The following is a 21,002-nucleotide window of genomic DNA, read 5'->3' as shown; positions in this document are numbered from 1 at the left end:
TATCAGTAGGCGTTGAAGCGCCTTATTCCGCAGTGGGCAAGTCAACTGCGCGGTAGAGAAGGATCAGTGCAGAATGGGATTCGCCTAAAATTGCTTAATATCAAGTCAAAGTTCTAGCAATAGACAGAAACAAGCGATGTACTCACCACCACCAGCAAGGGTTTCGATCTTCTCTCCGTCCACTTCGGTGACCTTCTCGTCGTTGAACCACCACCATTTTCCGTCCTCCACCCCCTTGCCATTTGGCTGCTTCTTCACATATGACGTGTAGTGTCCACTGTCAGCACTGGCGCCTTGATGCGTAATGACTGCGCGCAACTCGTAGAGGCCCGAGTTGTTTGTACCAGCATCTGAGGCGAGTTTGGGGTCAATCAGTGCAGCCAATTCCTTCTTTGCAGCGAGTATTGAGGCATACTTCTCGGCCTCGTACTCTGCGTCTGACTTGAAGACATCTGTCATGGCTGTGTCCCCATCTTGCTCGCCGCTCTTTGTAGCCTCTTTTTGCCCCTCCGTAGCTTTCTTCTTTTGCAGGGGTTCCAGACCCGCATCAGACTCAGCGGCTCTCTTCAGCTCCTCCTCCCGTTGATGAGCAAGCTTCTGGCGCTTGCGGGCACGCTCAACGTCGACCTCTTCTTTCCGAATATCTCGTACCTTATCCCTGATGGGGATCAACTGCTTCTTGAGCTCCTCCGTACAAAACTCCACCACATCCAATTCGGCAGGGAAAGTCACTTTGCGCATGATCTTGGCCTTCTTTTGGGTCTCACGCTTCCAGAAAAAGCGGACAAAGTGCACAGTCAGATACTTGGGTAGCCGGGCAATGCGGGATCGTTTAGTGTAGACAGCGTCGCGGTCCAACGTAGGTGATCGCTTTTCAATTTTCTCCTCGAGTCCGGCCAGTATTCCATCATGCAGATGGTTTGTCTCTTTGCCGATGTGGCAATCCAGCTTGAAGAAGATGTCGGAGCTTTTGGTCGCTTCCTCGCCAGCTGCCTTGGCCGCCGGATCGTCACATTCGGTGACCGATTCGAATCGACCAGCAAGAAATTTATCCACAAACGACACCTCGGTAGCGGAATCTCCTTCGCCCTCTTTGATCACCAGTTTGCTTCGCAGTTGAGTGACAATTTGCGACCAAGCCTCTTCAGCGTCTTGTTGAGCATAGCCATGACCATTCCTGTCTTTCTGAGCAAATTGAGGGAAAACGCTTCTCAAAGCATTGAGAAACATAAGTGGTGGGAACCCTTCTTGCGTCTCGGACATCTGCTTGAACAAATCGCGCAAGGAGGATACAAGATCCATGGAGGCACCAAGACCACCAAGGCCCAGGCTGCTGAGATCTGAAAGTCTTGAACCCGCTGAAGAGCCCGCGCTGGGCTTGTAATTTAGGAGCTCCTGTTGAAGCTCCGGGACGCTCCTCAGGGTTTGTAGGGTAGAGTTGAGGTAGCAAGTATTTCCAAGATTCTGTAGACCAGCAGGAATGGCACCCTCCGCTCTGGCCGCCTCGGCTTCGGTCATATCCTCAAGAAACTTGACTGGTTCCTTTGGCCGTCCCAAGTCTACCGCATCTTGGCCGCCAGACGGTGTACCCATCATCATAAATGTCTGACCTGGTTTAGCGTTGAGGGCGGACAAAGGCGTCTCATCTTTCAGCTGGCCACCCTTGACCAAGATCTTCTGTCTCTCGGGTTCAACTCCAGTCAAGGAGTACATTTGATATTTCAGCGTTTCGCCATTTGCAGACGGATCGAGCTCGACTTCATGACGTTTGCCTTGATGCTTCACGATAACTGAGAACATGGTATCAGTACTAGCTTCAAAGATACTCAAAATGCATCTCACTAGAGCGGATAGTCATACTTGGTATTGTAGCCATCTTGTTAGAGCTCGACAAATGCTTTTCGGGTCTTCCAGATGAGCTCACTTGACCGATTGCTGGGGGAGTGGCGCATAACCAATGGAGGTGACAAGAGGTGACTCCAGAGAAGCGTGGGGCGGGAGTTACAAACAAGACAAACAAGACAAACAACCACATACAACATCACCGCCCAAGCAGCCGTGCGGGATGTCGTCGGCTCCTGAAGTCGACTGCCTAGCACATGTGCTTGAGGACAATCTTTTATCCTGTTTTAGTCCAGCTTTTCTGACACTGTTGCATCTGCGCGTGGTCAATTGGTGCAACCTTGACACTCATCATTCCTGGCTGGTACCGAACGTTGACACACTTGGAGTGGGGACCAGCAACAGTGACGTGGAATACCTCGCATCTCCATTATGGTAGGCCGTACCCGTTGAATACCTGGCGAAACAGATATTGATCATCTGGTAGTCTCAATCACTGCGCCCGTACCTTCAATGCGTTCGGTCCTCGCTTACCGCTGCTCTTGCAATCTCGAACTTCGCCTCGCAAACCTCCGAAAGGCATAATGTCCCTGAAATCGAGGCTCAGAGCTCCCCAGAACTGCTCCTCAACCCCCTCACAATTTCTCGGAATGAGAATGAAAAGGTCTTGATTGAGCCCAGCGTAAACAGTGTGCGCGTCAGCATCAGAATTAAGCAAGCAGATGAAATTGAGCACATCCTGGTCCACAAGTTTACCAGATTCTTGACGCAACGAGCAGAATCCTTCTTCATCTTGCGGAGGAAACCAGTCAAGGTAAGTGAAATCCAGGCCGCGGAGAGGACAAGTCGCTCACCTGTTCAAGGGATACGACATCTCGTTCTTGATCACGAACTTCCATACAGAAGCTATGTTGAAGCACAAGCTGGTCGACTTCATCATTCAATTCATGGAGGAAGTAGATAAGGAAATATCTGAGATGAAGCTCTTCGTATGTTCCCAGATCCTTCACTTTGTATGATGCTTCTACAAGGCTAATGTTATACAGTTGAATGCCCGTGCTCGATTTGTCGCCGAGTCGTTCTTGACACCAGTAAGAGACTACTCCCTCCTCTCCTCACCCGCTTCGTTTCTAATGAATCCACGCTACAGTTTGACTAAAAAATCATTGACATTACCTACATCTTTCCTTGAATTGACCTCTGTCTCCAATGAAAACCTCTGTACGGGCGATCTAGGTTGCTAAAGGGAAACATCCGAGCAGCTCGCTGGATGCTTTATTCCCTCCTTAGATCCTCAATCCCACCATTGAACCAAACCCCAGTGAGCTCGCTCGCTTTTACAATTCATCCATGTATCTACAGCAATTCATCAGGACTATGGCTCTCTTGGCTCGCTCCCCGGTTGCCTCTACTGCAATAAAGCAATGCATAAAACTCAATTGTTACATGCCAATCTCGACACTATATCTGTCTCTAGACCCCTGCCAAATTTTCCAGTACAGCTCACCAATTTCTCAACAAGTCTACTCTAGTATCTCCTTCTCCATGAGTATGTCACATATATATATATATTGTCACTGCCGTATTTTTTATGGAATACCCTAGCTTCTAAAACCCAACATATCCGTCTGAAAGTACTCCCGTACTCCCAGGGTTGGTGACGCTTCTTCTAGTGAATTATGAGGGATGCCATATCAGACATCGAGTGCTGATACCTCATTCACTGGTCATCTGCCTTGTTGAGGACTAGCCTCTACAGATGCTATCCGATTCAGATGTCAGCTCATGAGCTTGGTACCACCTTTGGGGATCTCTTTCTTCATTCAACTTTATAATGTCTTTATAGAGAGCTCATTATGTAGCGTAAGCATTTAAGCCCACCAGTGATGGCCTCATTAGATAATTTATTGTCTCCTCACAGAGCTCATCGTCTGATCCTATAGATGTTGGCAACACTTCATTGTGGAGACAGCATCTAATAGTGAATATGAATGAATACTGAATCGAAAGCGGGTTTTCCATCCCAACATTCTGTTACTATGGCGCTCATCTCCCCCGACGCTTTAACAATAAGAGCTTGTCTCTGCTATGAGAAGTGCTTTTTTCCTTCTCTCTCTTGTCTCTCAACCTTCTTGCATGTTAACCATCTGATCTCACTATGGAGGGCAAGGAGACGAACGGTCAAGCCTCTGGACATGAGTCCGGATACGCTTTCACATCTCCTTACCCACAGAGCTACAACATGCTTCCGTTCGGAGCTCCTGGCATGCCGGGCTTTGCTCCGCGGCAGGGACAGTATATGATGGCCCCAGGCAATCCGAACCCGTCCCAGCCATTGCAGCGGGGAGGCCCCTTCATGTACTCTCCTTTCTATGGTATGCAGAGTATGGCTCACGCTCTTCCTGGCGTCATAGGACAAGCCCACGGGATGCATTCTCCGATGCCTGCCTCGAACACTAAGCTCCAGCTTTCAGTCCGTCCCAAGCAGACAGGGTTCACCCCAACTGGCTCTCACTGGGCTCCGCGCTCTTCTTTGCACCAGCTCCTGGAGCATGACTCTGCGAGTCGTGATATAGCTACCCAGGCAGTTGACTGTGAGAAGAGTTTCGACACGGTGGCCCTTCCCGCCGAGATGCCGATTGGGAGCCAAGTCCACAACAGAATGCCCTCTCAATGGGGAGTGGTAAAGATCGCGAATGTAAGTCAAGCCTTCACATGTCTCTAAGCATGAGAGTCCTCTCGTCGTCGTAACGTCCACGGGCCCCCGGCTAACAAGCAAGGAAGATTCCCTACTCAGTCACCCGGCAGGAAATCATTCAGTTTCTAGGTCGTCAGGCACGCCTTATTACTCCGCAACAGGGCTGCGCAATCCACATCATAATGGAACGTTCCACCGCTAAGACAATGGACTGCTATGCGGAGTTCCAGTCCGCGAATGATGCTCAGGAGACAGCTACTCGCATTAACCGAATTTATGAGACTGGTCGCGCGCCTCGTCTGGGTAATCGCTCTGTTGATGTTGAATTCAGTAACCAAGACGCTCTGCTCAAGGACCTGTTCCCTCGTGCCAAGTGCATCATCTGGAAAGATGCTATGCCAACCGCCGTCCCCAATGATGACCCCTTTTCTACTGGGTTCTCGGGCTTTTTCACCAGCGAGGAAATCGTCAATGCCATTCGCCATGCAGAGATACCTCACCGTGTAAGTAACCTTCCCTCGATTCAATCCGGTGTGTGTCTGCTTGTTTGTTCAAAGCTAACAAGATTGTCAGTCTCCATTTTGTGCGAAGTGTCCTCAGCGCACCTACGAGTCCACCATCAGCACACTCTACAAGGTAAACCCCTTTCGGCTGATGCCATTGTGCGCAGAACGTACATGAGAGAGACAATATGCTAACCATACACCCCTTGCTTAGTTCCCGTGGTACGCTACCAAGCTGTACACTGTTCATGACCGCAATCAGTTGTTTGAGCTGGTTAGTCGGCACATCCTGTCTCTCGTCGCGCGAGTCAAGAGGTCGAACACAGTTGGTCTCGACCAAAGACTGCTGAGAGAACTTCTTTATGCTGGATTGAATTGTCCTGCCTTCAACGAGCGCCAGAAGTACACCCTGTGTGTCAATTCGGAGGATACCACAGAGATCTTAAAGTTCCCAGATATGGGCAAATGGTTCCCTTTCGATACTCTTGTCAAGTTGCCAAAGAGCGAAGAGAGTACACTGCTGGTATGCTTTCCTTTCTTACCCGTTCTCTCGAAGGTTTGCAGCTTTTCAGGCCCCGGCTAGGCACACACTGATGGATTGAACGCACAGTATTATGTCAAGCTGATATCGAAAGGCACCCTCCATGATCGTACTGATATGAAGCTGCCAAACAACTTCCCTTTGACGAACATTCACCTTGAGTCTCCTTACGGTCCCATCTGGTTCGAATGGCCATCGAACATAGCTAAGACCATGACCTGGGAAGATGCTTCCTTGCATGAGATGAGCATCCTTAGCCATCTTGTCCTGACGGGCTGGATGAAGAACGACCAGGAGAACACAAAGAAATCCGGCCTACTGCCCGATTCTACTACCGGAAGCAGTCGCGAGTCCCATGCCAATACCATCGTATCATCTGGGAGCGATAATAGTCCAATCGATGTTCGGACACCTTCCAGGACCGATAATCTCGCGACACCTTCCCGCCGTGCAAGTGTTCAACTTGGCAGCCGCAGCTCCTTCGCAGAGAGCAGTGATGACAGCTGGCGCCGTGCAATTTATATGCATTCTTCGGCTGGCATGCGAGGTAGGTTTCCTGGTCATCGGAATACCCAGTCGTCTCCCACTTGTCTTCCGTCCGCAGGCAACCCTTAAGGTTTCAGCGGGTCAGGGTCGTGGGATGGCCGGTACTGCAAACTACCGTATTGTTTTCATTCTTGGGACGACAAACCATGTCTTGCTATCTTTTGGCTCCATTGTAAATTGCCCCTAGCAGTTTGAGATCTGCTTTGTATCGATTTGGTACTTGAAGGGCAATGATTGCTTCCGTCACCCTAGCACTGTTCGTCTTTCGTGCCCACTGAGAGATTCAGCTGGGGAGATATTGGATTCACAAGTGACCGATGCACTGAATTGCAGTCGATGCGACACAGTCGATATCGACTAAGGTATCATGAATTGTCAACCCAGCTTGTTTCGAGGAACCTTTGGGAGGTTGCGCGGTAACGGATATCATTTATCTCTTGATTTTTCTTTCATCTCGCTCATGCGGCTGATTGGCGGTACAGGCGGCACCATGATCTGTTCTTCAATGGCAAATCACTGATCTAGATTAGATAACTTTTTTCTCGATCATGTATCTAGGATTCTCATAATGGCATTGGACCACTCCCCCATCCCATTTCGTATGTCCCTGTACTCGAATGGTCAGCAGATTTTGTCTGAGTCTCGAGAAACTTCTTCCTCATTAGCCCTTCTGTCCTCTTCCTCTCTCTGCGTGCCGCAGGATCTTCCCAGCCCTCATGTTTAGCTTTTGACCTTGTCTTTGGCCCACAAAGTTGCTCCGTCGAGCAAAGTTTGAGCAGGTTTGTCCGGAATCTTTCCTTGCGCTCTGCATTAACTAAAAACCTCTCGTTTGAGATGGCGACTAGCATTTGAAGATATTCTTCTGTGACCAGACTGCGGATGACAGGCTCCTTGCTGGTCGTATCGTCTTCTTCATCGGAAGATTCGCAATAGCCAATGACGGATTCGAGAGACAACCCAGCAGAGCGCACGGCAACAATAGGGCTTGGGCCATTCTCGCCTTCAAGGCAACGGAGACTCTGCAGTCCACTTTCCCGAAATCCAGAAGTTGCAGCAGCTGACAATACAGGATGAGCGTGGTGAAGTGTGGCTGCCATAATATGAAGGATCTGTTGAGAGAGACAGTATCAGTATAATTTCTCTAATGGTCGATCTCTGAATTGAACTGGTGATAAGAGGCCTTGGAATATTCTGGAAGGATTGTCCTGCAAGTAGAGCCAGAAAAAAAAAAGAGAGAGAGATGTTGACCAGAGTTGTATAAAGAGTCGGGCGATAAAGGACTGTCAACCTACCATAGGATCGTAGTGGAAGCGCACCAGACGCGGGGCATGACCTCCTTTCAGCCCCGGAGGCTTTCCATTTCCAGGAACCATCCCAAACAATTCATGCAGGCTTCTCGGACAATCTTTACCTTGCGTCGAGTTGAAATCATCGTTGTCACGACCTGTCCAACGGCCATTCAAAGGATCGTGCGAGACATATAGCCACTTCCCTGCGCCTTTGCCTCCAGAGGGCGCGAACTGCCGTTGGTCCTGCTGGTGGTCATTTTGCTTTTTTCTCCCCTCCAAGAAGACGCTAATTCGTCCAGAACAGCTACTGGTGGTCACCAGACCAGGCAGAGCGTTGATATCGCGGATCAAGTCGCGGATGCCCTCATCTACCGATCCTTTGGGTGAGAGATCCGTATACTCTGTGTCTGGGACAGACAAGTCCGCGAGAATCTTGCGCTTTCGAGATTCAAAGACCTCTGGAATCGTGCATACCTCCGGATTGCTCATGACTCGCCTCTGTGTTATGACCCTCTTTATCTGCAGCTGGATCACCTTGAAATATCGCGTTCTGTTTCAGCAAAAGCCGACCGAGAGATCCGGCACCGAACCCGAAATTTGAATTGGTCTGTTGCAGAAATGGCGAATGTCTTTCCGTTCTCTTTAACAGTGCAATCGGCTTCTCTCAAGATTACGAAAAGAGGCTCGAAAATCTATAGACGCGGGATGCCTTGTTCGTCAACATGTCTTCCAGACTTCCAACAACACTTAAAAGGCTTTCTCGCCAGCGATTGTCGTCTATCAAGCGAGCGCGCGCTAAGTTTAGCGGCACGGGAGCACAGGCCCCGTCCGCCTTTTCCACGCGAAAAGCGCCCCATAAGTTACCAGCCTCCTGGTTTGTCCGGTCATCCGCTTGAACCTTCGCAAAGTCAATCAATCGCTAACTAAATCTTGCGTAGCCCGCTTATCCCGTCAGACCGTTACGAGCAAACCACGGACAATCTCTTAAATGTCATAGACTAACTATCGCTTACCCACAATTCCTGCTTCCGCTCGGCTTCTCTTATCTCGCGTAGCTACGTATTTATCATCAGAGATTCGTCTCTGATAATAGCTTGCTCTGAAAAGAAAAACGGTACATTCAAGGGCAATCTCTTATCTTGTCTTTTTTCGGGTCCAATGCCTCGTCGATCGTCTCGGGCCGTTCCCGCGCCTGCGGCAGCACCAGCGCCGATTCCAAAAAGGCGCGCGTCTGACAGAACCTTTGCAGCCTCAGAAACAGATCTGAAAAGACAAAAGCACAACAGCACGACCGCCAAGAAGGTCGTCAGATCTACCGCCAGAAAGAGCAAATATTTTGAAGACGAGGGAAATGAAGAATCAGACCCTGAATCTAGTCATGCATCCGAGGTGGGAGAAGACTCGGATCCAGCCTACGAAGATAAAAACTTATCCTACCCGTCAACTGAATCGGACTCCGAGGAACCGGAGGTGCTATCTACAGGCGAAGAGAGAACGAAAAGATCAACAAGAAAGACTGCTAACCCTAGTGGAGGTCGGAAAATACCAGCGAGAAGAGGTGGAGGAAATGAGGCAGAAGAACATCCTAATGAGGACATAGCAGCTTCGCTAAAGGATAAAGAACTATGGAGAGAGGGTGTCAGCACTGGCTTAGGACCTGGAAAAGAGGTCTTCATCAGAAAGCCCAAAGCCAGAGACCCCGGAGATATACCCTATCAGGACCATACACTGCATCCGAACACCATGCTTTTCCTGCAAGATTTGGCGAAACATAACGACAGACAGTGGCTCAAAGGTATTGACGACAGAATATGATATCCTCGATTTTGAGAAATGTCTAACCATCTATCACCTGGGCAGCACATGACGCGGATTATCGTGCTTCGAAGAAAGACTGGGAAACCTTCGTCGAGAGTCTCACAGAAAAGATAGCAGAGGTGGACAACACCATCCCTGAGTTACCTGCAAAAGATATCGTAAGTCTCATTTGTTAAAACATCTTTCTCATCAGTAAAACCCGGAAAGGGAGGGGGGAACCCCCCGATGAAGTGGAACGAAGCAAATGCATTGACTTCCTTGTCCTGCCAGGTCTTCCGCATCCATAGAGACATTCGATTCAGCAAAGATCCCACTCCATACAAGGTATGTATTATGTCTAAGCATGACCTGTCAACATGCTGCGCTTCGTGTGCCCGTGTTCAGATCGTTGGCGGGTTGACGATTGCTATGACTTAGACGCACTTTTCAGCTGCATGGTAGGTTCATTCTCTGCTCTTGTGCAAAAGATCCACTGACTGAACGCCTTTCGTAAGGTCCCGCACCGGCAGAAAAGGCCCCTATGCCGCTTACTATGTGCATCTGCAGCCCGGATCTTGCTTTGTCGGTGAGTGATTCCCCAACACTCATCGGCATCTGCCGCTCAGAGTAAATTCCATTTCCAAGGTGTTCTGCACCAGCACCAGTTTACCCTCATCCCGACTTAACAGGGCAACCTTTTTGTCTGCGCCATTTCACGGGGCTCCGTTGGCGACTTCGGCTCCTTCGAGAATTAATGACACCCATGCTTCCAGAATCTTGTCCTCATCCTCCATTATCTCTAGGCCATGATGTCTTAAGCTCACAAAGATGGTGCCATTCACAGGTTCGGGACTCTGGCAGCCAGAAGCTGATAAGCTTGCTCTTCTTCGAGAGGATATCGACCATAATTCGCATCGTTTGAAGGCTGTGCTGCAAAGACCGGACATGCGCCGCGAATTTTTCAATGGGATTCCTGACGACGAAAAGAAGGCTGTCCAAGCTTTCGTTAGTCAAAATAAAGAAAGCGCACTCAAAACAAAGCCCAAGGTAAGTACAGCTCTTCCTCGATGTTCCATCCCATCATTTGGTACACATCAACCACTGCCACGGGCGCAAAGCACTCCCATCGAATGCTTTCGAGCAGTACTCTATCAGATGGGCAGACTAGGTGCAGGTGAAGGGGCAATGATCAGAGGCTTCAGAGCGACTCCTGGGCGTGGTCTACTGCTGGTTAGTGATGGCTCCATTAAGAGATGACAAGTTCTGGTGGCTCGAAAGACACTTTCTAGCCAATCAAACAATGCTCTGGGCTATCCCTTCAGAAAAGGAGCAGCCAAATATCACACATTGATGGCAGTTGTTCTTCAATGCTTTGCGCGTGCGTGTGTCGAGATTGTTGATGGCAAGAAGCGCAGCCGCGCTCGGGTAGCCGGAGCTACCCGTGTTGGGAGGTCGCGTTCTCACACCCAAACCTTGCGAGTCGGGTGTCTGCGAGCCTGTGAGCCTACGACCATATTCGCTCCCCCCAGAAAGCTTTCTGCTCAAAATTCTGGACTCCTGAAACTTGGTTCGGGGAACCTGCGCGGAAATGCCATCGTTGTCCCACCGGAGTTCCTTTGGTGTTGAAGAGTTTTCTGCGCCGTCTCATCTGTTTCCATGGTTCAGCATCTGACTACTGGCGGGTCTTTTGCCGCGTCTTAATTTCATTTCCACGGTCTGTAACCAAGGACTGACTACTGACAAACTTGGTTCCTCTGTAGGGTTACGAGGCCGATAATGAAAACATCGAATTACTTCGTCTACGCAGCTTCACCATCGGAAAACCCCTTTCTGACTCGGAATTCATGGCCTCGAATGTGCAAGAGAGAATTACCGCCCTCATTGGTGTCATGGAACCCTTTGTAAGCCATGCTAGCCACCCTTGTTGCGCAGCCTCATTGGGTTTTCTCCCGCCCGTCCACGTCTCTACCTATTGGATCTTACCATCCCGTATCAGATACATGGCTCTTCCTTGTCTTGTTCATGTTACCCTCTTCCTGATGCGCTTCCCAGCCATTCAGTGGTATAGCCTCTGAGAGACAATGGTCCCCACCGTCTAGTACACTCATGCTTCATGCTTTCATATGAGAAGATGCAAACATAGGCCCCGAAGTTCTCCCATAGGCGCTGTTTTACTGACAATGGTATCATTTCACAGGTTACGTACTTGAACAGCGTCGTTATGCCTGATCCAGTGGACGAGGATTCTGGCTCTGAGCCCGACTCCGCATAACCAGATTCCGCTGCTGGCCAATTCCGTCCCTGGACGACCCAGGATCGTTTCGCAATGACCTTGTCAATCTTGCGGTGTAGTTTTGTTTTGGTTTTTTTTTGTTTTTTGTTTTTTGTTTTTGTTTTTTTTTTTTTTTTTTTTTTTGGTTTCCCCTCCCCTTTGGCGTACACACACAATGTCCACTTTTGAAGACCCCTAGTTTAACAAGAGCCACAGCATTTTTTTTCGTAACATCACCACTCGCTCGGTATATTCGGACACTGGGACCCCTGGCGCTGGGCTGGCTGATGGCCTGGCACTTACATTCGGCCATATACTATCCACTCTTTGTTGAGTGGGCTTGTCGTAAGAGTCTAGATGCATTTTAGTCAACATCGATTCGAATTTCTTGACTGCAACCTCACATGTATCCCCCCCTCTTATCTCTGTCACTGACCGCCAGTCTCGGTCTTCCAGTAAGAACGGTTCTTGGGTCAAATCCATGAACAATTGACACGCCACTGCCCACATACCACCGACTTGCATGTTATGGCCTGCTGTCCGCGCGCCGCTGCCCGGCCCGTGGGACGTGCCGTTAGCTCCACGGCGCAGCCCATTTCTCGTCAATTGGGAGTTATCCACTTCTGCAGGCGTTCGAATTCGTCGATGCCGCTTACCATGTCTGGTACTTGTTCCATGGACGCAGGAGCAACGATTTCTGCATCAATGCCCGAATTCACAACGCAAAAGTCTTGTACAAGCCGTGGTGTCATCTTCAGGGCCAAGCATTCGCTTTCTGGTGCCTGACACACAGTCAACTAAAGTCAGCAACCTTCGCGAAAGGCAGGTTCACCCAGGGATTGTAACCGCAAGACAGGAGGGCTGCCTTGCTCCTTCTGGCTCCTGCAAACCGGACCTTACCTTTCTCCACCTAGATTTCTTCCATGTACCCAATATCTAAACCGTATCATTGGATGGACAGATTCCGGTTTGATTCGCCGAGATCCTGGCGGAAGTTTCCGTTCTATCGATCCTTCTCTGGTTTCTCAATCCAGACAGGAGATAATGATCTTGCGTCTCAAGTCAAGGGTCAGTTCTCATCTTGCCCACTCAAGCACTCGTAAAGGCCTGCTCGTGGTTATCAATGTCTCTACCTTCTACGAAACGCTTATAAAGTCAAGAAGATCCATTGAGGACCTACAATGGTAGACATTATAGTTCAATGCCACTTCGCAGGTTCTCATATGAGAACAAAATAAAGAAAATTCATAACCAAGTAGTAATGACAACAACAACAACGTGATAAGCAATCCATATATTTCTGCTGTATACTCGATGCTTGGTGGATCTCATTCTATGCAAAAGTAAAGTTCCAGAAGAGAAGCAGAACAGATGATATAGTTTTTTACCGAGGACCCTTCCGATTGCAAGTGGCATTTCGGGTTGCTTTCACTTAGCCGCTAGTAATCTATCATTAATAATTCAAAAGAGATATATCGGTTAAGCAAAAAAGAAAAAGAAAAAAACATTGGTTCAGCAGCTTGCACTTGAAGTGAACGTATCCATTCCAAGTGTGAGGTGTAAACTGCGTTTGCGAAAGTATATCGGCCCAAAGAAATTTGACTTTGTACGAGTTCGCTTATCATCTAGGAAGGGGGAGTGGCAATGATACGCATAGACTTCAATAAGGTCAGCTAGTTGAGATTAATCTGTGCTATAGACGTGTGCTCTATTTGCACTGCCTTGAGGACTACATATCGTCGACACAACTGTAGCGGGTTGACTTAATTGTTCAGACAGACATCGTCTAGGATTAACTCAACACAGGGAATATAGAGATCATATGAAAGGTGAGTGTGCATTCTTCTCGTTTACCTGTCGCCTCACTGCTGCCCAAGGTATCCTCGCTTCTAAGAGAGGCATCGTCGTAGAAGAACCCTGTTTGGATCCCAGGCTTATCTCCTTACATGAGATAAGCTAGACAGTGCACCTGACGGTGATCCACGGCTAACTCTATCCGAGAAATGTGAGCAATTATGTGATAGATCAGTATCCGGCGTGTACGCTGTAGGCTTGTACGCTAGGCTTGTCACCTAGTGTATCTTCCAAGTACAGCGAACGCATACCAGCTATCCGTAGCCCTAACCTGAATAAGATAATCGAGATCTTGGAGTCCACTTGACCGATGGTACTGATCTCCGTGGCTGTTGTTGCTCAAGGCCCCAAATAGCTAGGGCCAAGGGATGATCTTCAGTACAAACCTTAGGCGTACAGATGATCTGATGACCTAATCCCGATCCCCGGTCTCTTTCCCCCCCGACGCAAGTACGGGTCACAGTCAAGTACTTCCTCTTTTGGAAGGATGACCTTCATGCTCAAATTAAGACACTTCGTACAAGGGGAGTGCGCTTCGATGAGTGACTGTGACGTTGACCTGACCCAAGGTTTGCCTTGTCCGAGCGTTCCATCGTGGGAACAGCGTTCTTTTTCAGTTCGTTGAGTTCGCCGAAAGGGGTCAAAGGCTTGTCTGAAGAGTCAAGTGAGCCAACTCTGCGCAGTCGGGTAGTCCGTAAGATTCACTTTTCTAGGCTTAATCTCTCCAAACCGTCACGAAATGCAGAGGATGTTTATAAGGCGGCACGTCAGGCTGAGGAGCTGCGATGCCCAAGACATGCTTGACGACTGACACTAAATGATGATCCGTAAAGGAAATTCGAGAAATTAGGACACATATGGTGATGCGTACTAGACCATGACTCGAGACTAGCGGAACGAGAACGTATGTCAAGTAAGATACATAGATTAATATTGCCTCGCTGACTTCCTGTTCTGCCACGTCATCAAGGAGGATCACGCTTGTATGTGTAAGTGTGCACAAGATGCAGTGCTGCAATCGGGTAAGCAGTCAGCACGGACATAGGCAATCAGAAAAGACTTGCCTGTCACTCTGCTAGGCTTCTGTCTAACCATCCAAGTCACGTTTATAAGCGCGCAAACAAGCCACAATAGGAAACATCATCGAGCCAACCAGTGAAGGCTAGGAACCCGGCGGAGCCCCTGACCTTAATTGGGCTGTGTATAATCACGTGACTGAATTCGTATGCGGGCTTCCCGTCGATCGCAAAGCAGGCTGGCCTGGTGGATACGTTTGCAGACCAATGAACATGGCTCTCAGCCTGTGGGCCTTAAAGAGAACAATCGAAACCGGCTCGGTTCTCTGTTTGCAGGATACTGGTGCCCTACTCCTCCTAAATTAGTGAGACTCTGATGGTTGGCAAGGTTCGCAATACGGACAGGGGAATCGATTGACTTGGTTGGGCTGCGCAACGGGGTGCTGTATCCCGAACCTCGCGCCTAAGACAGCAAGTTAGTTACGAACCATGGAATGGCAAGATCTTGCCAGAGTCACTAGCACAAAGCGACTCAGTTACTGGGCAAGCGGCCGTTAGTGAGGTGGAGACTGCATCCTGGAAAGCCCGGAGACCAAGGCCACAGTGACGGAGTGACTAGTGACCCCTGACCACTGACCACCCAGAGCTGGAGCCTGGAGGCCTGGAAAGGGGGCCAAGGACAGCCCACTCAGCCCGATAATGCGTAGCCCACCAGCTGACGGTGGGTTTTGGCGGCAACGGAAAGACGCGGACGGCAATGCACCGCGCCGATCGGGTTCAAAAAAAAAACGTGGCAACAAGTTGGGACAAAGAAGAATAGTCCAACCTATCAGCCTACGACAAAGAGGGTTGGTAAAAAAGAATAAGAAAGGAAAAAACGCAGTATAACTTACTGTTACTGTATTACCACAGTTCTATTACCGTATTTTATGTACGGTACCCGACACATTGAGGAACCGGCATTAATAAAGCGTCAGATTATTCACAGCTGTCAAATACCTATATGTAATGATACTAATTGCTAGGGCAGAGTGAGACTGGCCGTGTGAAACATCAAATTGAATTAATTTAGAGGTTTGAGTGTCCGTGGCATTGCGCCTGTCATGGACGGCTGGACGGAGAGCGTCCGGAGGATAGACCTCTACCTTAGATTCCCACATGTCAGAAAGAATATCTGACATCGTTGTGACTTGCAGGTTGACACTGGTGATGATCTCAAGCATTGTAGGAAGGTCGAAATTCAAGGAGTGAGGTAGGCGGACGGCAAAGTAGATCTTCCGCGGAGTAATAAGTCATGACTCGAAACGAAGCAATAGCAACAAACCTTTAAAGATGATAACCGACCTACGCGAAGGAAAATAAGGACAAAAGGCCTGCTTATCATGGTAACTCATCGCAGCTGGGGCCTGCTATGGTAATGATGATGACAACCGGTACTGAGAGCATGCCACACTACCTTACACTTCATGCATAAGATCGGCGGGAAGTCGGAGCGGCCCGTCATGGACATGCCCAGGAGATGACTAGCGATGCCGAATGATAGGATGGTGCCCAACGCCTCGAGGTGAGCACAATGGCACATGCATCCCAGTCACATTCTTCAACACATTACACCGTAACTAACTGCGCAGAAGCATCTGTTTGCAATCGCAAGCTCCGGCTAAATTGGCAGTGTTTGTCGATATTACATTAGGATTGAGTGCTGTGTTTTCCCCCTTCTTCCTCTACCCCCGCCTTCGTTTGCATTTTCGCTGATGACACGGTATCCTCCCGATGCCTCGCAAGGGGGCGTCGTGTGTTTCAGTGTCGCACGAAGGGGCGGCAAAGCGGCAAATGGCATCAGCAAGGTGAGACCGAATAGGCACAATAGGTCGGAGTCGAACCCTCAGGATTAATTTCAAGCTAGGGCCTTAATATATTCCGGGTCACACGATCCATCCCTGATCTACTATGTGGGTGTGTACCTCTGTGTGACAAGATTGCAAATGTCCTGATTGGCTTCGTAAGCATCATAAGTACCTTTTTCGGTTAGAGAAACGGTTCATTATAAATTATCCAAACAGGGAAGCGGGGACACAGAACCGTTTGCCAATTTATGATAACAACTGTGATAACCTTACAGATACCTGCAGTGACTTGCAAACGGTCATGAGTCCAGAGCGCTGTCTCTGTTGGCTGATCAGGCTGTTCCAAGCCTGACGGAATAATGATAGTAATTGCTTTCTCTTCACTTTTTTGCTCCATTGTGCATTTGGCCCCTTACGCCTGTAAGTTTTGCCTTGACAGTCATTGATCCATAAAAATTGCGACTAAGCAAGGTCTTCTCATAGGAATGAATATCACCAAGCAAGGGTTTCGTGTAGTCTGACTTGCAGCCTACTTTTTTTTTGAAACCCGCAGGCACCAATGCATTTCAGCGTTCAAGCAGGTGGCAATTCCCTCCCACCCACAATAATAGAAACCTTGTCCGAGCCACGCTAATGCAAGTTACCTTGGGAAGTGCCACCGATCGGTCCAAGTAGAAGCCCAAAATATTGCACTGGCGTGGTCCCAAGGCTGTAGCACTGGGAAACTTAGAGCCCTCCACCGGGAACCCCCGTTAAGCTCGGATGGTTGAATACGCAATATCGTTGGCTGCCATCTCTCATTTCTGCTTGCCTGAATCAAATTTGTGATTCAGCCAAGGGGCCAATCAGATTGCCAAAGTGCCTCCTGAGATGTTGTCAGACGACGCACTTGAGAAGAAAAGCCTGATCATTGGTGGACTGTTGCACATCCTGGCTGTACAAAGAGCGAATCACTGACTTCCCAACCGACATGTCTCGAAAACCTGCGAGAGAAAAATTCTGTTGTGAAAACTCATCAATAATGCACTGCGATACAGAAGTGGATACCTTGACAGCCCGTTCTTGATCACGCCTTCAGCTGCACTTGAAGTCTTAGGTTGTGCGAGATCTCCATTCTGATATCTGTAGCTAGGCCCCACCATCAACAGGGACAATACTCACCGCCTCACCATCATGGAAACGTACTCTGAGTGCTTTGTTTAAAGATTTCATATCCAACTCCATTAGAATGTTCCTAACTACCTAGGTATTACTCCGTAATGTATAATTGATAATATCTAAAGTATACTAATATTATTCTTTTCTATTTTCACTTCTTTTCCCCATACTTCAGAGCTGTGATGTCACTGACCTTACCATGTATGACCAGAAATGATACTGTTGTGAGAGATAACAACTTATCATGTACTGTTTAGCAAGACCATGTCCATAGAAGGATCTAAAATGCATCTGCTGACCTAACAGACTCGATTTCTTGCAATTCATGCATGCATCCAGCGGTAATTGTGATGCGTACCACTCTCCTACCCGCTTTTCAGCTGAATCATCGCCGGAAGGACGAGGAATCTAAGAAGCCAATCATTGGTTGATGCTATAAAGGTTGCGGTTCGGAGCGCTCCTTTCCTTCTGGGCCTAAACGCGTGCCGCGCAAGACCACAAGTACTGGCTTTACCTTACGATGTTCTCCGCTGGTAAATGCTTCGCACGAAGTACACTTTGTCACTACTCACTACCATGCTTGTATGGTTGACCAGCTTCCAGTTTCAGGCTCTCTGAGGACAGAATTTTCTGGGGCGGAGTCTTCTTCGTATTCTAGAAAAGCCAGAAAGGTTATGTTCCATTATTGATTGATGATGTCTATGTATTTACTACTGTCAATTTATTAAAAACTCAGGATTGAAGCAAGTACGAATATTAATCGCCCAGTGGCAGACTTGAATTGTTATCAGGTTATCCACCTTTCTCTCATTGCAAATTGCTTTGGAGCAGCTGAGAGAAGTACGATACCAGCCTCCATGTGGAAATATTGGAAAAATACCGGGCAGGAATCCCCTCGTTATGCTAGCGAAGTACGTAGGATGTTCCAGGATGCGTGATAACTAAACCACTACATACGCAATCTTCATTCGCGTCTATTTGCCTGTGCTTCTACGCAATGTACCCCTACGGAGTATAGGAAAGCATTTGGAACATGCCTACAAACAGCTTGATCTGCCGACCGTTGGCAGAAACAGCCTGATGCAGGCAAGGGATCGACCCTTCCCTTTGCCGGATGCTGGAATGTGGAGATACTCCGTACTGTGTTGAGTCCATTTTCTAGATAAGGACTAGACGGTGCACGTAAAATATAACTCCTAATTCGTATTGAAATAGGCTGCAGGGCTACGAATTCATACGTAGTATGCTTCTGGTCTTCGGGCCTGTTCGATCGAGGATTCTTCATGGCCACATGAAATCCGATCGATGAGGTGAGGCGAGGCCCGAATCCCATGCATGAGAGGCGGGGAAGATTTCTGGAAACTGGCTGAAGAAACCGATCTGCGTTACACAATACCTTTCCTATATTGGTACTATGTCGTTGACTTCAATAGATACCCACAGACAGGTAGCAACAACTGCAGGAACTGAACTGATTGCTGGTTCTATACATGGCGTCTACTGTGGTATACTCCGTTACCTCTATCCAGTCCGAGATGCAACGGAGAGATATTCTGACTTTCAAAGCGACTTCCTATTGGGGCAATCATAACGAGATTATCAATAGCAGGATGAGAAAGTATTCGGGATCTTGTATTTTCAAAGGTTAAACTTCCCGTGTAAGACAGTCTTAATTTACCCTACCCAACGGACAAGCTGCAAGCAGGTGTGAGCTACTGTTGTGATCTGGAAACAACAAGAAACGCAAGGGCTGAACCCAGAAGCTCCTAGGAGTTCTTTTTTTCTTTTTTTCTTTTTTTTTTTTTTCTTTTTTTTCACATTCATTTTATTTTGGTTCTTATTTTTCTGTTTTTCAAAGGGCTCTGAATTCCTCGGCGAAGTCGCAGTAATGCTAGAACTTATTAAACCCCGAGAAGAGGAAGACTCATCTGAGGTCCGGTAGAACTAGGGTCCGGTCAACCATGGTACAAAGCTCCATGCTTCCGGAAAGACTGCATACCAGGGTGACGACCGCAGGTTGAAGGCGAATGAGGATTGTGAGTACCATTGGTCTTCTGTTTGCGGTTCACTCATCCTTTGATGCGTTCTGTACCATGGAAGACGAACTCACAAACCATGGGTTTGGTATTCTGTGTAGGAAGGTGGCTTTGCGGGACGTTGAGGCCACCAGAAAATGCTGAGTCGCGATGAGCCGTTGCATGGCACATCGCTTCCGGGCTCTTGGTAGGAACATGTTGCTCCCTTGGGCCTATGTTACAATGATGTACCGCATCTGACCAATCATTATTGTGAGAGGAAATCACAAGTGTTAAGAATCAACTAACAAATGATGCGAATGGACCAGAGAGGTCGAGTCTACTGGGGGTAACTAGAATTGATGTCGACCTTCAATGACGAATCCAGGAGATATTGTGGATGGTTGTTTCTACCGATATATGAAGATACCTAATATGGGATTTCTGCTTGATTGCGACCGCCTCAACCAGCCTGGGACTTTTATGACCTTCTATCTTTTACGGGCCCGTTTTGCCCCTCTCCCAGGAGTCCTGTAATCTAAATATGTACAAGTTGCGACTGGATTCAGATCTGCTGCGTAGGTTATGGTTATCTCCAGAGATCCGAAGCTATCTTCCTTGAACTCCATTTTGGATTATTGATTACTTTTTATCATTCAAAGACTGAACTAAGTACTCAATGTCTTAAGAAACTTTGATTTCACAGATACTATTTCAGGCAATTGAGGTCTTAATAATGACTCGCTATACTTTGGACGTGTATTGAATGCACATACTCAAGTATCTTAGGTACATATGACTACTGCAGGTATTTCCCATCTGGTACAAGTACATAGCTGTGCTTGTGTACTCCGTTAAGCACAGAGCATTGGCTCAGGTGCTAGAAGGGGCTAGTTCTCACGGCTGGATTTAGTGCTGTTCCTGCACCCAAGAACCAGTGGTCATCTGAATCGTTTTCAAGTGTTAGTCTAAAATATATCTGCAATAATCAAAGTGGTGAAGAAATACAACTTGTGAAGGTATCTTTTATTTGAACAATATTCTTGAGGCTCTAGATCCAATCTCGAATCACAGGACTGGTATATTACCAAAGATACAGTATTTACTGTATGTGGCAATAATCCACTGACCTAGAGACGGAAAGACTCGAAGCAACGGGTTGGTGGAGTCCCGTCACGGCGCCTATACCCGTCCCGGCGTCTCCTCTAGCCAGGTAGCCAGCCTACCAGCCTACCAGCCTAGTACTTACGGTAGTGCCACTGGATTCATGCACTAGGCCATTTAGTTTGGTTTCCCAAGTTCCCAACTCCGCAGGTCAAACTTTATGTTTGCCCCCTCTTCAGACTCGAGCTTATGCCAAACTCGCTACCTGAGTGGCTGGCGGGACTGCCAAACGCCCAACCCGAAGGCTTACAGCAATTCAGCTGATCCCCATGGAACCATGAATACTTTAGCTGCGTCTTAGGGGAGTCCCCGTCCATGTCTATGGGTCACTGGCGCGTTGATTCGGACGGCCCACTGTGTCTTGCGCACCGCACCGTCCGTCTCTCATTGGGTTTCCCTGTTCCCTTAGTACCTTACCTCCTAGTATCTAGGTACAATCAGGAGTCATCGTAAACCCACA

At 48.3% G+C, this 21,002-nt stretch overlaps 5 protein-coding genes across 5 annotated transcripts; 3 read left to right on the top strand and 2 right to left on the bottom strand.

The window, feature by feature from the left end:
- Positions 1-22: 22 nt before the first annotated feature.
- AFUA_6G02380 (ubiquitin-specific protease UBP6) lies at positions 23-1,800 on the bottom strand (the record flags this gene model as incomplete). Its single annotated transcript, XM_742746.1, has 2 exons — positions 23-84; positions 147-1,800. The coding sequence occupies 2 exons, from the start codon at positions 1,798-1,800 to the stop codon at positions 23-25; spliced, it is 1,716 nt and encodes a 571-aa protein (XP_747839.1).
- Positions 1,801-1,994: 194 nt separating this feature from the next.
- Positions 1,995-3,412, top strand: AFUA_6G02370 (actin-related protein 2/3 complex subunit 4 family protein). The gene is made up of 5 exons (XM_742747.2): positions 1,995-2,277; positions 2,330-2,656; positions 2,706-2,831; positions 2,889-2,933; positions 2,993-3,412. The coding sequence occupies exons 1-5, from the start codon at positions 2,275-2,277 to the stop codon at positions 2,999-3,001; spliced, it is 510 nt and encodes a 169-aa protein (XP_747840.1). The 5' UTR covers positions 1,995-2,274; the 3' UTR covers positions 3,002-3,412.
- A 588-nt stretch (positions 3,413-4,000) lies between these two features.
- On the top strand, positions 4,001-6,199 carry AFUA_6G02360 (uncharacterized protein; the record flags this gene model as incomplete). The annotated part of the gene is made up of 5 exons (XM_742748.1): positions 4,001-4,540; positions 4,627-5,043; positions 5,114-5,176; positions 5,258-5,566; positions 5,654-6,199. 5 exons carry the CDS (start codon positions 4,001-4,003, stop codon positions 6,197-6,199), a joined length of 1,875 nt encoding a protein of 624 aa, XP_747841.1.
- Positions 6,200-6,693: 494 nt separating this feature from the next.
- On the bottom strand, positions 6,694-8,173 carry AFUA_6G02350 (tRNA wybutosine-synthesizing 3 family protein; the record flags this gene model as incomplete). Its single annotated transcript, XM_077804933.1, has 2 exons — positions 7,423-8,173; positions 6,694-7,239 (listed from the first exon to the last, which is right to left on the bottom strand). The coding sequence occupies exons 1-2, from the start codon at positions 7,906-7,908 to the stop codon at positions 6,694-6,696; spliced, it is 1,032 nt and encodes a 343-aa protein (XP_077661069.1). The 5' UTR covers positions 7,909-8,173.
- Positions 8,174-8,577: 404 nt separating this feature from the next.
- AFUA_6G02340 (DUF2461 domain-containing protein) lies at positions 8,578-11,291 on the top strand (the record flags this gene model as incomplete). The annotated part of the gene is made up of 7 exons (XM_742750.1): positions 8,578-9,214; positions 9,280-9,395; positions 9,508-9,561; positions 9,747-9,798; positions 10,061-10,263; positions 10,845-10,898; positions 10,977-11,291. The coding sequence occupies 7 exons, from the start codon at positions 8,578-8,580 to the stop codon at positions 11,289-11,291; spliced, it is 1,431 nt and encodes a 476-aa protein (XP_747843.1).
- Between the last annotated feature and the right edge of the window lie 9,711 nt (positions 11,292-21,002).

Source organism: Aspergillus fumigatus, chromosome 6, assembly GCF_000002655.1.
Source record: "Aspergillus fumigatus Af293 chromosome 6, whole genome shotgun sequence".
NCBI classification, from domain to species: Eukaryota; Fungi; Ascomycota; class Eurotiomycetes; order Eurotiales; family Aspergillaceae; genus Aspergillus; species Aspergillus fumigatus.
The sequence above is the reverse complement of the archived record's forward strand: the minus strand, read 5'-3'. Positions and strand labels throughout refer to the sequence as shown.

Excerpts from the sequence above, each read along its gene's own strand:
- AFUA_6G02370 (XM_742747.2), top strand. Across the intron at positions 2,657-2,705 it reads TGCGGAGGAAACCAGTCAAG|GGATACGACATCTCGTTCTT; the intron begins GTAAGTGAAATC and ends CACCTGTTCAAG. Across the intron at positions 2,832-2,888 it reads TATCTGAGATGAAGCTCTTC|TTGAATGCCCGTGCTCGATT; the intron begins GTATGTTCCCAG and ends AATGTTATACAG.